General features: G+C 38.5%; 1 protein-coding gene across 3 annotated transcripts in view; it reads left to right on the forward strand.

The window, feature by feature from the left end:
- The first annotated feature begins 2,331 nt into the window (after positions 1 to 2,331).
- Positions 2,332 to 15,651, forward strand: part of rasa1a (RAS p21 protein activator (GTPase activating protein) 1a) — a 30,106-nt gene continuing 16,786 nt past the window's right edge. For 2 of the 3 annotated variants that reach the window (XM_007562374.2, XM_007562381.2), the window contains exon 1: positions 2,332 to 3,515. In XM_007562374.2, the coding sequence (XP_007562436.1) occupies positions 3,022 to 3,515 (494 nt within the window). In that variant the 5' untranslated portion in view covers positions 2,332 to 3,021. Of the gene's footprint in view, positions 3,516 to 12,789; positions 13,167 to 15,651 lie in introns of those variants that run through there. The other variant, XM_016676715.1, reaches the window with a different exon arrangement.

Consider the following 15,651-nt stretch of genomic DNA (forward strand, 5'->3'; position numbering starts at 1 on the left):
CTGTAATCTCATTACACTCAGTCAGGGAGGATCCGTGGGACCCAGTTGTGCTTCCATGCAGGGAAGGATGACGATCGCAATCCCACTGATAAAAACACCAGATAAGGTCAGCTGAGGACTGGGAACTACTGGACCTAAAGGCAATGAAGCTTGAATACTGCATTTGGAGTATACGGAGAGGGCAACCGCATCGCAATGAAAACAAATCGTTTTATTGTAATACTTTAAAAGAGCACACTCAAGTATATGCTACAATAGCTGGATGTGTCAAAAGATATGATAATAATATGTCAAGCCAGTGCTTTAGATCTTACACATCACTGACCTTCTGTGTCACTGGACTTAAGGGAGGCCCGGCGCTTTAGTGAAGAACATGGGCATTGTCTCCCCTAGCAGCCGATATAGATGTGAAGGAGTGCTCTCCTCAAATTTCTCTGTGCTCACTTACCAATAATAATTATTTTGAGAGTGCCATAAAAATAGGAAGGATCATCGAAAATAGCAGAGCATGTCATTCAGTCTCTAGACTGTAAAACTGTAGCTTAAAAATAGACAAAGACACCAGAAAGGTTCGCAAACCGAGGAAACTTTGCCGAAGGGAAGATTTAAGCAAGCGTTCAGAGAAGGAGTGACATCAAAATATCCTTTTTTGCAGCACAAGTTATTCAGGAATGGATCAGCGTGGAGGTAGATCAGGAAAAGCCGCTGCCTGGAGGGCATGCCTTGAAACGGAGCAACATTGACCCAAAGCTGATTTAAAAGAAATGACTTTTCTCGTCTGTGCAAGAGTAACGTTTCAAATTGATATTAAAAACTGTTATCCGATGCCTTCGATAGCATCTCAATAAATCAGAAGACGATCGAACATATCAGCAACTCAATGCACTGAATAAAACGTGTTACATAGATTAGTCACACACTGACTGATATTTTCAGGCTTTTATTTCTGTTTTTTATAACACAAAAGCACCATTGAATATTTGAAAATTACATCAGAGCAATAATTAAAAACAAAGACATACAGAAAAGTGAGTTTAAAACATCATATGTTTTACACAATCTTAAAGGTTGGCATTTCCAAAAGGTACTTTTATTCTGGCCATAGAACATCATGGGGATGTACATTTCAACTTAGTTTAGTTTTAGGGCAAGATGTTGTTCTAACAACTACAATATATTTTCGACTGGAATGAGCTTTCAAGATGAGAGATGACTTAATTTCTTGTCACACAAAATTAACTCAAAAGGCAAAAGAATAACTAATGATTTCAGGATTCTGGGAGTAAAATAGGAATAAAAAAAAAATCATTTAATTTCTTACCCCATGTCTGAACTTTTTGTCTTCACTATTAGATCAAACCAAAAGAAATTCTAAAAATCATTTTGAAGTCAGATTCCAACCTATAGAGACTAATAACTATAGTTCCAGGACCTTTGATATTCTTTCCTACTTTGTCTCAATAGAACCACAAATCTCAGTGTTTTTTATGAGGATTGTAGGTAAGGAAGTAACACAGAGCATAATGCAGAACTGTAAAGTGGAAGGAAAAATATATCTCATTATTATGCTAAATCAACATAACAGGGTAGGCAAGCGCAAGCTTTGGCTTCAGCCTATTCCCTTTTTTGGGTAAATTATGGGGTTTTAAAGGAGTATTTTGTGTTTCTTTTCTTTGTGAAATGTGAATTTACCTAAATAAAGTGAAAGTAAAATTACAGTAACTCTCATCTAATATTAACTCTGCCTGCATCTTTGGGATCATGGTACTGCCCCAGCTTTTCTGCAGCTTTATTATTATTTTATTATTATTTTTTTTTAGATTTTCCTCCACCACTATCTTATTTCTTCCAATCAGCTAAGGCCACTTTCCCTTTCCCAAATGAATAAAAAGCATCCCTGCAGCATGATGCTGCCTCACCATACTTCACTTTGGGAATGTGTGTTGACATTAGTGAAAAAAATATCAGTTTTCCACCATTGCATTTTGCCTATTGACTATGGAGGAATGTTTCTGCCATAATTCCATCTCATCTGACCAGAATGACTTACTTATCATCATTTTTCTAAACAATTCACTATTCAATTACATTGGTGTAATCTATTATTACACCAATGTGCTTACCAAGCTCAGGGTCCAAAATATCTATCAAAAATAATTTTTGCGTGCCAGGACACCGGTTTTGTCAGGGCGATCTCTTTCAACACTATAACAATGACATAGTTTAAGATCATATCACAAGCGTGAGGTATTTGACGAGCTAACACCGATTGAAGATGAAATGGATTAAAGTTTCTACGCTCGGCGTTCACTTAGCTGTGTCTGCTTTGTGATTGAAGAAGAGAGGCAGAGGGAGGGGAGAGAAAAAGCAGCAGAGCAGCAGCGGGCAACAAGCCACCAGCCCTGAAACCCAGAAATAACAGCGTACTTAGCGGGAATGATCAAGAAAGCATAACTTTTGCACAACAGAATTCATTTTTCAAGCCTAAAACGACATATAATTCAAAGAATTAGGCGACAAGGATTGGCCGTTTTCGGTTTTTATTTTAAGGCACCGAACTAAGAACGAAAGAAAGCAACAACACTGGAAAAAAAGACGGGGATTACACACAACAGTGACAATAAAACACTCCTCGAGAAGTGGTCTGCCTGGTCTAAGGGTGAGGTCCGAATTAAAAACAGAAAAAAAAATCGGAAAACAGGTATTTTTCTGAGCATATTGTGCGTGGTTTATTTCCAAGTACCGTTTCTGTGTGAACTTTAAACTCAGGAAACAATGAAGACCTAGTCAGCAAGAACTCATCAAGTGTCTCGACGCTGCTAGCGTTAGCGAGCGAAGGGGCTGCAAAGCTAAGGGAGCTAAGTTAGCTGTTGGCTAACGTTAGCTTGCTAGCTAAACGTGTTTTTTCAGAAACTTTTCGTGTTGTTTCCACGAAGCCCAAACACTGAAGGATTATTCTGAGGACAGAGGGGAAGGGCAGGTTCCCTTCTGGACTTTTCCCCCTCTGCGTACTTTTCTAACATGATGGCTACAGAGGTCAGCAGTGAGGATGCGGGTTCGGTCACGACAGGGACAGGGGTGGCAAGCGGAGGAGGAGGCCCGGAGACGGCCCCTTTTCCCTACTATCCTAAGCATAACAGAGTGCGAGTCACCGATCTGGGACAAGAACCGACCCAAACCACCCGCCAACATTCAGACACTTCTCCGGACTCGCTTCCCGACACAAGTATCTCTCCGGTGCCTGGTGGAGATATAACGGGATCAGTGCTCTCCGCAGCTGGGAGTGGTGGACAGGCAGTTTTCCAAGGAACCAACTCAGGGACAAGGGGCGGCATGTGCAACTCTCCCACCTCGGAGAGTCCAACCAGTCGGAGTTCACCCACATCTACAGGCCCAGATGGCTCTTCGAGCTTCCCACCTCTGCCACCTGCGCCCCCCATTGATGAAAGCGACCTGCCGGATTGGGGGGATGAGGAAGATTTGGTGTTTCCTCTCTCTGCACCTCCCACGAACCAGTAAGTATGACACCAGTTCAAAACGACGCGCTGTTCTTTGACACCGAGCAATTGTAATTTCACCAACAGCAAGCAAAAAGTTTTTTTTATTTATTTTTTTTTTATTTGGTGCCGACTTCCTTTTCTACTGTTACATACTTGTCTCAGTCTACTAATAATTCAGTTGCAACTGTTTTAAAAGTCTCTAAACATTGCTTCGGCTAATGTGGAAGTTGATATTCAGTATCCGGTAGTATCTATGATCCTCGATTCACAGTTTCCTGGAGTGCTGCGTATCATTTGCATGTTTGGAATATTTTTATCATTTCAGAAGAGGTTCTGGCAGCCGGAAATTAATTTTAATAGTGCAGCTGAAAGTCTGTCTATAAATATGTCCTGACTTGCTGGTGAAGTGCTCCTTTGAATGACACAGGTAGCCAAGTTTAATAATAAACTTAATAATTACATTTTTGTTCTAAATACTGATGGGTATGACGTAATGGAGAGTGTCTATGAAATGTCCCATGGCAAACCACTCTTTTTTCCAAGATAGTTGAGTATGAAAAGATCACAAAGATAAAAATACAACATGATGAGCATGTTTATGGCATGAGCTACATAGTCTATCACTGTTTCATACGTTTGACATCAAGGGTTTTGTTAAATCTCTCTAGTTCACAGTGGAACTGTAATGTCCTCAAACATCAGACAGACCTGAGTGAAGGTTTGGAGTTCCTGTGCATGCTTTTTCAGATTCATGTGCTATCTTCTAAAAAGCAGTGCTTTGAAACACTAACTTTCTGCATGCATGCAGGTTTAAAACAATGCTACATTTGTTCAGGACACTTGCCAACCCGGACATTTTCTACACGCGACAGAACACTCCTTGTTTTTAAGCCTCCAGTTCAAATGAGGCTAGCGCATTATATTACTGTATTACTGTCAAAATGATCAGCCATGTGTTTTACGAAGGGTCGGGCGTCTTTTGAATTTGAACGGTTCCGATTCCTCGTTTCGATTCCGATTTCTAACGATTCTATTTAGAGACGGGGTTAAAAAAAAAAAACATCAACATGGTTTAATTAGGCTAGATAACCAGGTGTTTCAGGATAAAATAGTCTAAACCTCTGAATTAATGTTAACTGTATGAGCTTTTTACCTCATAACTTTACCACGAGTTTTTTTTGACAGAACCATTTCAGGCCAGTTCATTCACAAGCACAACATGTACGTGAATGCACATGTTATGAATCTTTTCACAGGGGGCACACTTTGCAAGAAAACTTTATTTTTGAAAAGCTGATGAAGACACATTTAAACACCAGTGGTGGCATTTCTTGAATAATCTCCACTTTTGGCGGGTTTCTGAAATGGTGAAGAAAAAAATCTGATGGCCATCTGTCATTTTGACAGATCTCACACACACACCACCTCTTGGAGCAGATTCATAAACATTTTCAACTTTATGCACAGAGTACATCATGGCGGCAACTAAACCAATCAATAGAAGGAGAATTAACAAAGCATCATTCCTGATCTGGTCTCAACGTGTCTTGCTATCTGGAAACGATGTGATAAGGAGTTCCACTTCCGCTGAGTGTTTTCGGGATCACGCACCTTTCAGAGTCTCGCCGATTTCTGATCGCTTCAGTTGCAGAAATGTGTCCTGATTTCAAAACTTCTTCAGGGCAGCGAAAAAGTATACATCTTCTTGTCGTGTGATGTTTGGATCGTTGGATATAAAACAAACGGAATTAAAATCGGCTACAATTGAATATATCGTATCATAAAAAAAATGATGGCTAAAAATCGATTATTATGAGTTTTAAAATTTTTTTTAATTTGACCCAGTCAGTCAAAAAAGTCTGATGTACTCGTATCAGTATCTGATGCTGTTGATTTCCCACTGATGAGAGAAACCCGGAGCAGAAAATCAAACAAACCAAAAACATCAGTCCAGAGGTATGAAATGAGGTATGAAATCATAAACTGAGCAGAGTTGGGCAGTCCGATGACTGATCTGTTGGATGGTGTTAAACTGTGATTCTTGTGGAAGTGGACAGAAAAAAAATAAATCTTTTTCTGCAGAGGTACATCTACTACTCTGCTAAATAATATCTAAGCTACAGATTTTTGTTTACAACCAGCCATCGCTTTGAGTCCAGCTCCGTACATGGTGACACCTACAGGATGGTGTCAGCAGAGGAGAAATGTAAATTATGACTAGACAGTTTAAAACCTACGGTTATCGGGTTGTAAATTACCAAGCGTCCAGGCACAACAACTGGCCTCTGTTGTCGTACGGTAACATACCTGTCGGCCACACCTTCAGATCCTGAGCCTCTGTGTGTGTTTGCTTAAAGCCAAGTGTTTTTGTTTAGGCCTGCAGCTATCCAATATTTCAGTAACTCAGTGCTCTACTGTGTAATCCATTAATGAATTAATTCGATTTACATGTGCTATACCGGCGGCTTTTCAGGAAGGTCCCTACATTTAAAGTTGCCCCTTCCTTTTGTTCTGTCATGTGTTTTTATGGACGTGCGTCAGTCCACCACAAAGGATCGACTCAATTAAATATTCATTAGAAATCCTTTCTAGAAGATTTTATTTCAGTAATACAAGGTAATTATTCAGTTATTCACCTCGATCTTGCATATTTTTGTCCAGGAGTTCGTCAGGAGCTTTTTAGCAGCTGGTTACGGGTTTGTTTGTTTTCTCTTCTTATTGTCAGAAGCTTCTGAAGTCTGCATTAGGTGTTTAGCGGAGGCGAAGAAAAACCTGAAACACCGCATTTGGCACAACAGTACGTCCTTTTATAAGTGTCAACATTGTTAAAAAGAGACAGCAATTTCCTCTCCGAGCCTGTTTCAAATCAGTGCATAAAGACACTGGCTCAAAGCCAGCATATTATGTTGTAGGCATTGTTAAATACATCAGTGTGTTTGTATGAAGTTGTTTTGCTGTTGAAAGGTATGGCAGCTTTTAATGTGGAGTAAATTCACTTTACTTTTCCTTGATCTAAAACCCAACCCTTTGGTCAGCTCTGCCCTTTCCTCTTCTGTCAGGCACATGTAAAGTAAACATAAGCAATATATTTTCTTTTTTTTAAACCATTTTCCGATCAGATGCTTATTGTTTTTTTCTCCATTCTCAACGTTTTCTCAATGAAAACGTTGAAGCATTCGATTTTTTTATTTTATTTAAATCTGTGACACTTTCACAAATCCTGTTGGTGAAAGTACGTGTCAAAAAAAAGGTGTTTTTTTTTGTTGTTTTTAGCGCACGCTGCGATGCTCAGCTACTGGTCGGTACCATAACATTAACAGCTCTATTTGTAGCGCCAGCTGCCACCAAAAACAGGTGACTGCTTTGTGAGAGCTATAATTAGCAAGCAGAAGAGAAATGTAAATAATTATTTGACACTGACAGTTTAATAGTTTGTCAAAGCTGTGGTTACAGCAACCCTCCTCCATTTCAATACCACGAAGGTAACTCCCTTATCAGCCCTACACTTACTGTACATACGGGGTGTGTTAACTTACAGCTGAGTACTTGCCTGGCAAGTTTTGTCTTTGGCATTTGAAGAAAAAAAGAAAAAATGCTGGGAGATGAATAGCAAAATAGGAACTTGTGACGTCTCTGCTGAGTGGTCACCCTCGTTACACAGCTTTGTTGTAAAAATAGCCATCTGGAGTCTTCACGTTTTCTACGTCTGGCATGCTATGACCTGTAAATGTAATATATCTCCTTGGCGCTATGTCCCAGAGTCATATTTTTATCCAATATTGGTTAAGTAAAAGCTAAATCGACAGTCGATCTCTAGATTATAGTGTGCATTGTGATTCCTTTTTAGTTGGATTTGACTTGCATGACACACTGTGCCCACTCACCCAGAACACTTTATTTTTAGATCTCTAGTAAAAGACAGGGACATTTCTCTAACATGGTTCCATCCTGGAGAGTATGAAAAACTTATTATTATAAAGCTTTTATTATACACCAGATGGACACTAATCAGGGTTTTGCAGGTGTTGCAAATTTTCTTTGAGGTCTAACCTGACAATTTGGATTTTTTAATGCCAGACCTGCTCGACCAGCGTCTTCCTGTTGGATTTTTTGCAGATCTTTAACTAGTAACCGTGTAGCAACTATGCTGCAAGTTATTTGATACATGTAGTGCTTTTGAATTGAGCAGACAATGAAGACTGACTGTCCTGATCAATAAGTTAAATATAGAAAGTAAAAAATGCTCTGGTACCCCAGTCAGATTGAGATTGGACTCTGTGTACCTATTTTAAGCTAAACAATAGATTAATCATGTTCTGATTAAGACAATTCTTTACTCCACTAAATTAGGAGTGAGCAATTATCAGTGAAATTAGTATATTATGTGTTTAAGTTGCTCAAAATGTAAAAAGTTCACAATTAATTCTGAAGTATCTATTACAACTTTTATTTAAAAAAAAAAAAAATCTAAAAGAGTCAAGTTTAAGTCTGATTAGTCTTAGCAAAAATCTTTCTCCTCCCCGTTGAGAATTTCCCATATTTTTTGGACTCTAAGTCGCTCCAGATTATAAGTCGCATTATTTAAAAAAAATGCGGTATAAAGAGGGGAAAAAAGAACATTAGATGCACCCGACTGCAAGATGCAGGACCAGTCAAACTATGAAAAACGTACAACTTGTAGTGTGGAAAATATGATAATTGGGAAACAGTTTTAAATTAAAAAAAAAAAAAAAAAAAAAAAAAAAAACTTTAGCATGTACTACTTTTTATTTGTGGTACTGATTGTATGATGATCAGTTATACTTGGGAATATTGAGCAGTGATCTATTCTAAATAAATAAAGGGTTTAATTTAAGAAAGAAACAAGATTTTGGATCTTGTCAAGTCATCTATTTACGTTTCACCCATGTCGCTCTCATGCTTCTTCCTTTCCATCAACACCTTGCCCTGTCAAGCCTGCATCATGGCCTCCGCCACGGCTGAAAGTATTTAAATCTGTTGTAAAACATGTAGCCAACATTTACTGGATGAATGACACCAACTTTGTCACTGCAAGACGTCCGAGCATACTTAAAATTACCTTTAGAGCAGGAACAAAACTAAATAGTAGTTTCCTGTGTCTGTATCACTATGGAGACGGTGTGCTACACAGAATGAGCTAAATATATTTTTGAATTGCATCTGAATTGTAGTTTGCCAGTCCTGGCACAGATGTGTCGAAGAAGAATGAGGTAAATGTTGGTTTATCAAAGTGTAATATTTAACAGCGATATCTCTATTATCGTCAGGTTTGGGCATCAAGTCTTGAGAATGAATTGGAACCGTTACTAACATTTCAATTCGCCCAGAAACATTCAGATTTTTAAATTTAGATTTATAGGTCATAGGTGTGATTCCTGGTCCAATATTTTATCTTTTTGTATGTTTATCTTTCATTCTTTACTTTTTTAAATGCACCCCTCTGTCTGGAATAAAGATTTATTTTATTGATTAGAAAAGATTGAATTTATATTTTAGAGTAGGTATGGGATATTTTTTAAGTAGTTGGATAAAAATTGTATAAAAATTCACAATGACATTCAAAAAAGGTAAAAAAACTCATAGACTTAAAATTGAGAAGCTGAGAATCATTTAAATTGAAATGATTCCCAAACCTAAATATTATTGCGTGATTTCCTGATACTGTGGAGTCCAAGGTGATGGTGTAGTTAAAGAAATTGAGTTTAGCTGGTAATACATTTTTTTTTCTCCAGAAGACATCCATGTACATTTTGGTAGGAAGGGATTGACTAAAAAACTGAAGTGTGAACATTTTGACAAATTTCTCAATTAACCCAACCAGTACAATAAATCATTCTGGCTCAGAAAGCACAGTCTCATTATTCTGCCAAGATATGAGCAGGTCAGAAGACAAAAGATAAGCTCTTAACCTGCGTGGTTAATAAAGAAAGCACAGTCTTTACACCTCTGAAGATCTCTGAAATCTCTCTTTATAAATTCTACACAAATGGCCACTGTGACTTTCATTCACAAGTCCACACAGATTTACGTACTCTTGAATAGAGTGTGCGACCTGTGCCCAACACCGTGAGTTCCTGCCACCTTTGGAAACACGCGGGCCTGTGCCTCAGATTAAACTAACAACTCTTTGGGAAATGAGTGGTTGATTTTGAGTTTCCACGAAGATTAGAGGAGATTTTAAGCCATGAAGGGGTTCCCTGATTAGATGGTGGGATTGTAAAACCAGCGTTAATGAGTTTACCTGATTTGCTGGTTGAATGAGGAATATTGCTGCAACCGTATTAATTTAATATCAACACCGTCTTGTTTACCTTTGTGTGGCTAGTAGACGCAGTCTGTAAGGCCGGCACATTGTTACCATTCAGATCATATCCTCTTAAACGGTATTTTCCTCCTCGGAAAAGTGGAAGGACTATATTAGTGAGCCTTTTTCAGTCATTACACAAGTATTTGGCTGGTGAGCTCAGCAAATAGTTTATAAAATTACTTATACAGACCTTTGGAAGCTCTTTAAGCTGTTTATGCGTTGATGGAGACATTTCCCACAATCTCAACGCTAATACAGAAAGTTGAGTTTCTTAGATGGGGACGCTGACACTTCCAAGTAATGCAAGCGCGTATATAAATCTATGCTTTTATTAGGGCTGTCAAAACTAACACAATAATCCTGTGAAAACTCATTGCTTTTAACGCTGTTGATTTTCGTAATGTGTGATCAACGCACAGGCTCCTGTACTTTTTGTATGCGCTGCAGTTTGGACAATATTTTCTTCTCTTTCAGCATTTAACTTAATGTAAAGAAGTTCTCCAGTTCTGCTCTGAGGCCGTATGGCTTCAATAAGCTCTCAGTGAATCTTCCTCAGGAAAACAAAACTTGCCACGACTATATACGAGTCACTTTCCTCTGTACAGTCGGGCCTTTTTGTTGTTTGGAGGCGTTTGCGTCAAATGCGAAAACGGCACAACGTCTTATTCTAACAGCAGAGTCCATTGTTGTATTTTATGCATTGTACTTTTTTGTTTCCGTGTTTTAATCCCACTTAAAATCTGTTTCCTTTAATTTTCCTCCATGTTTGTAAAACGCAGGTATCTTGTGCAGGGAGTATATGCGTAATAGTAGTACTTGTGACACATTTATTTTTTTTTTTTTTGAGAATGTGGCGCCTTTAAAATTCACTCTCACATTTCCTCTGCACGTTTCTGTTGTGATGTAGGTTCTACATTTTATTCATATTGGTCTTAAAAAAGGTCTTAAAACTCCTTTATTTGGTAAACCTGCAGAAACCTTCTTAGAGCTGGTTTGTCAGGCGTGCTGGCTGAAAATCCACCCTAAGTTTTCCAACTGTAAAATCGGTTTTGCACCGGCAAGGCAAAGTCTGTGGTCTGAATGCATTGCTATTTTGTTACACAATATTGTATCCTCATCTGACATTCACACTACCACCATGCTTTTTTTCTACGCCATCCTGTTGTTAAGACTTAATGGTAATGCTAGAATATTTCTGGAACATTCAAATGTTGAGTGACTACAGTACTTACTTTGTACTGCTGCCTGGGAACCACCTCTATTGGGTTGTTGCTGCCTTTGTTAATGTTCTGCTATGAAATTGCACAATTGCCTTGTCATTCATAGCGTTCACACAAATACTAAAGCTTGCTATTACACGATGAAATCATTCGTTTTTTTAGGAGAAAAGAAAAGCAAAAGTTGGAAGAAAATGTGAAGATTTGTAAAAGAACTTCAGAAAAACGTGAAGCACCGAGTCGGTAAAACACGATGAAGAGAAATTGCCGACTCACTTCATGAGGGGAAGCTGTTTCTTTCTGCACCGAACGTGAAAGTGTAGAAGGGTTGAGGCCAAAATAATTCTTATCGCTGGAATACCTGGAGATAATTTTTCATTCAACCAGTAAGGTTTTCTGATTAAAAACAAAAAAAAAACAAAACAAAAAAAAAACAGCCATTTCTAAATTTCGATAAACATGCATGAAGATGGGGTAACAAGTTTGGAAAACATTTACATCTTACTAAAAATGGCATATTGAAAAATTTGTTGTCTCCATTTTAATAATAAATATACTTGAAGTATTTTACAAACAATCTATTTGCTGTTTTAATAAAGCTATTCATTCCCACTAATAAACCATCTGCATCATTTTCAAATGATGGCAGATTAGTTGTAAATGTTTGCATGACGAGTAAGGCTGAAACGATTAATCGTGACCGTGAAACAGTCGTCCACTGCCAAGTTTTTCCATCTGATTTTCAGAATAATCAATAGAATAATCAATAACTAAAACGATCGTTAGTCGCAGCCCTAATAACAGTGCTCGACTGGAAACGTAAGCTTACTTTTCCAGCAGTTGTGCTTTTAGAAATTAAAAGCTCAGAAGGAAAACTGTGTGATTGTCACAGTGAAGCTTATTACCTCTGATTTAATGGTGTTATTTCAGGCAAACTGACTAACAGCAGGAAAGCCAACATGTTGGGTTTCCGCCGTCCATCTTCGTCTGTCTCACTGGTTGGCTAGCGCTGACGCAGATCACTGCTTCGGACACATAGATGGCTCTTGCACTCATCAGTCGGACGTCTGGCACTTGTCCTGTCATCGTCTTGGCTTGCACAAAGTAAACAGCTATGATGGTTCATCTTGCATCATGGGTGCTTTACTGAATCCTGGTGATCATGTGGCTTAAGATTTCCTCATCCGACAGTAGACTCATTACAGAATACAAGACCAGTAGGTCAATGTAATTCTGACGATTTAAGGACAAAAACAATCTGAAAAGTGTAACGGTACTACTACAAAAAAAATAAATAAAAATCGTAAATTATCTCCTACATCAGTCATCTCCTGCTTGGTTTTATCTGTTTAAACATGAATAGACAACAATAACAGAAGTTTAGAGGATTTTAGTTTAGAGTTCATAAACCTAAACGGTGTTTGCATCAAAACGACTTTCATTCATTTCCCAAGTGAGCGCTTGGAGTGAGACTAAAACCACTTTGAAACACTTCAGATGGACAAACTTGTGAGTTTGTGTGTCAATGTTAATGTAGCTGAAGCTCGTGTGTCGGTGTGTTCAAATTTTCATAGGTTGCACCTAAATGGGTATTTTTACATCTGTCTGTTAACATATGCCACTCCCTATCCTTGCCTCCCTGTGGTAGAGAAACCAATAGGCAGCATGCTCAGGATGTGTGCTTTTGAGAGAGAAAGAGGAGCGAGTCGGAGGAAGAGAAATCATTGCAGGATTAAGTGGAGCAAAGACCAGAAGGCTACAGCACCACCGTCTTTCTTTAAACCGACCTTTAAAATAAGATCGAGATGTGTCGTTACTGAACTGGTTGATCAGACTGATTAATCAAGTAAATCCACCTGAGCCAGTTTTGGTCTTTGTTGTCTTCCCGTTTGATTATTCCCCACGGATGTTGCTCGTTGTACCTGGCTTCGAGAGATGACTGTGTCAGGGCTCCAACTGGGGGAAGCCCCAATGCCTTTATTGGATTTAGACATTTTTTTGGTCGTCTTCCCACGCTGGAGCTTGCACTTTTTACCAGGGCAGCAGCGCTATTGGTGGAGTGGATGCACCTTGTGAGAGTACGGGACACAGGAGGGACATGCAGCAGAGGGCGAACTCGGCGTAAGTGAGGCTTCCACTCAGCCTTAAAGTTTCCTTTCAATCCCCAACATTCATTTATAGCGTCGAGTAGAGACGGGCACTCAAAAGTTTCTCAGGATGTTTTGAGGTAATTATTGTAGTGATGATAAAAACGTATTAAACAGTTTGTTGGCTCTGAATCCCTCCCAGCAGAACCTCGGCGCCACACTTCTCCAAAAATAAAACTTTAAGAAGTGTAAGTCAATAATATGGATTCAGGATTGCATCTGTTCAATTAAACTCAATAGTTTTTTTGTGCTTTTTTTTATTTTATTTTAAAAAATAAGACATTTTGAACACCTCCTAGAACCACCAAGAGGATAGATTGTTACAAACTGAAAAAGAAGAAATCCAAATCATGCGGTTAGAAGTTATTTTTAGTAGATAAACGTTTTAACCAACTTTTTTTTCCGTATTATGATTATTGCTTCTCCTTAGTAGGGTTTAACAATATGCTGTGAATATATCATCACGGCATCAGTGACAGCATTATTAACAGGACAAAGAATTGCATGTATTACAATAAATCTGATTATATAAATGTCATTGTGGTCACTATCTGGGGTTGGTGAGTGCAATAAACTAAAAGTAGAACAGCATTAACTCTGTAAGCGTTTATTCCAAGTAATACCATCATCGCAGTGTGGATTGACATCGTCACATATCGTATATTTTTCTCATCTCATGCAGCCCAAATGCCTTTGTCACAATATGTTGTTTTATGAATCAATTTTTAATTGCTTTCTGCACAAAGTTTAAATGTTAATGTGACTGACTTCAGTACGACGTGATCTTTTCCTGATTTAAAACCTTTGATGCGATGAAGTAAACCACAAACATATCCAACCCCAAATGTTGTGTCAAATACGCCATTTTTAGCCTGTTAATGTAAACAAAAACAATTTTTATTTCAGTTATTAGCGCTCCAAATGCTGAACATTTGCAACAACGCAGCTAGTCAAATTGATTAGCTGCAGATGTTTGACTGGAGACGATTAATATATCTTCAAACGACTGAATTTGTGACTCATTCATTTGCTGGTTCCACGTGCTTCTGATTACATGACTAATGACTGAGCTCTACTTTACCTTTAAATTCTTTATTTAGTTGTTTTTCTGTTTGCTACAGATTGTTCCTTTAAAATAAATGTAATAAAGGCTTATTGTAGGACGTAGGAAGTCCTGTGAAACAACCAATGAGCCTTTTGGTGTTTGATCCACGTCGATGGTTTTTCAAGATTGGCAGGTGAAAGGGGACGCTAATTTTTCTATGCTGCATATCTGACCGTTAAAGACTGGTTATATCTGTAACTGTGATGCAGAAGTTGCCTCTATTGTTGTGATTTCCAGTTGAGCCTCGACTGTGCAGCTAAAGATTTTGTTTTGTAGATAGTCAAATAACAAGGGAAGTTAAACTATACGCGTCATTTGTTGGTGTCGTACAAAAACCTCCCATAAAAATACATTGACTATATACAAAAATATCAGTTGTGCATACAGAGAATGATGACATACAATAAAGTTGGGTTTAATTCATTTTTTGTTGTTTGATTTTGATAAGGGCAGACAGCATGTCTGTTGAGATGTCAAAGTACAGATGCACCCATAGCAACAGTGGAGGACGACATGATAGTTTAATGAGTCAGGCAGACGGACCGACAGAGGCAGAGACGACGTCTACCTCAAGCGAATCACAGCAATTTTTCTGTCCTGTTGCTCTAATTTCCCCTGAAGACAAGAGTCCAGCTCCAGATTCCGACTCTGTGGTAACAATAAAACGGCACTTAAAATAATGTTTAACTTTAGGCTCGAAGCGTCTCAAAATTTTACCAAGGACTAATTCATTAATTTATGATCCTAGCTCCTCCCCAAAAAAAGCATTAAAGATGCATTCCATTTACTTTCTGGACATTTCTCTTTTAAACAAAATGCTTTGCGGGGGTTGAGAGGGAAATGTGAAATCAGCTGCATTTGCACACGCAGGGCAGGCGAGCGTCAAAACTTGCAAAGCTCAGAAAAAGCTGCCTTCTCTGTTTCCCCAACTGTTCCTCTATTACAAATGTGTTTAATATTATGCAGACTTCAATGTTTCAGTTCAGCTGTGCAGCACTTTGGTGAGAGTTTAAATATAGAGTTAAGAGCTGTTCAAAAAAAAAAAACACAGCACTTTAGCAATGTTTTCATGTTGTTTTTGATTTACCAATTGCAGATTAGTTATTGAGTGATTAGTCTGTAAACCTCTAAAGATCTAAATCCATTTGGATTGAAGCTTAAATGATGGCACACATGTGATCTTGCCTGGTGGTATTCCAGATGTTGCACAGTCACATCTTTGTGAATTACCTAGACAGAGAAGCTGCTTACACACTGTCGAGCTGGTCTGTGTGTGTGTAATTACCCACATGCAGGTACCAGGACTGGAACGACACGAGAACTCGAGCGCAGCCGCAGTTGCGAAGTTAACAAA

The sequence above is a fragment of the Poecilia formosa genome, unplaced genomic scaffold, assembly GCF_000485575.1.
Source record: "Poecilia formosa unplaced genomic scaffold, Poecilia_formosa-5.1.2 Scaffold5, whole genome shotgun sequence".
NCBI classification, from domain to species: Eukaryota; Metazoa; Chordata; class Actinopteri; order Cyprinodontiformes; family Poeciliidae; genus Poecilia; species Poecilia formosa.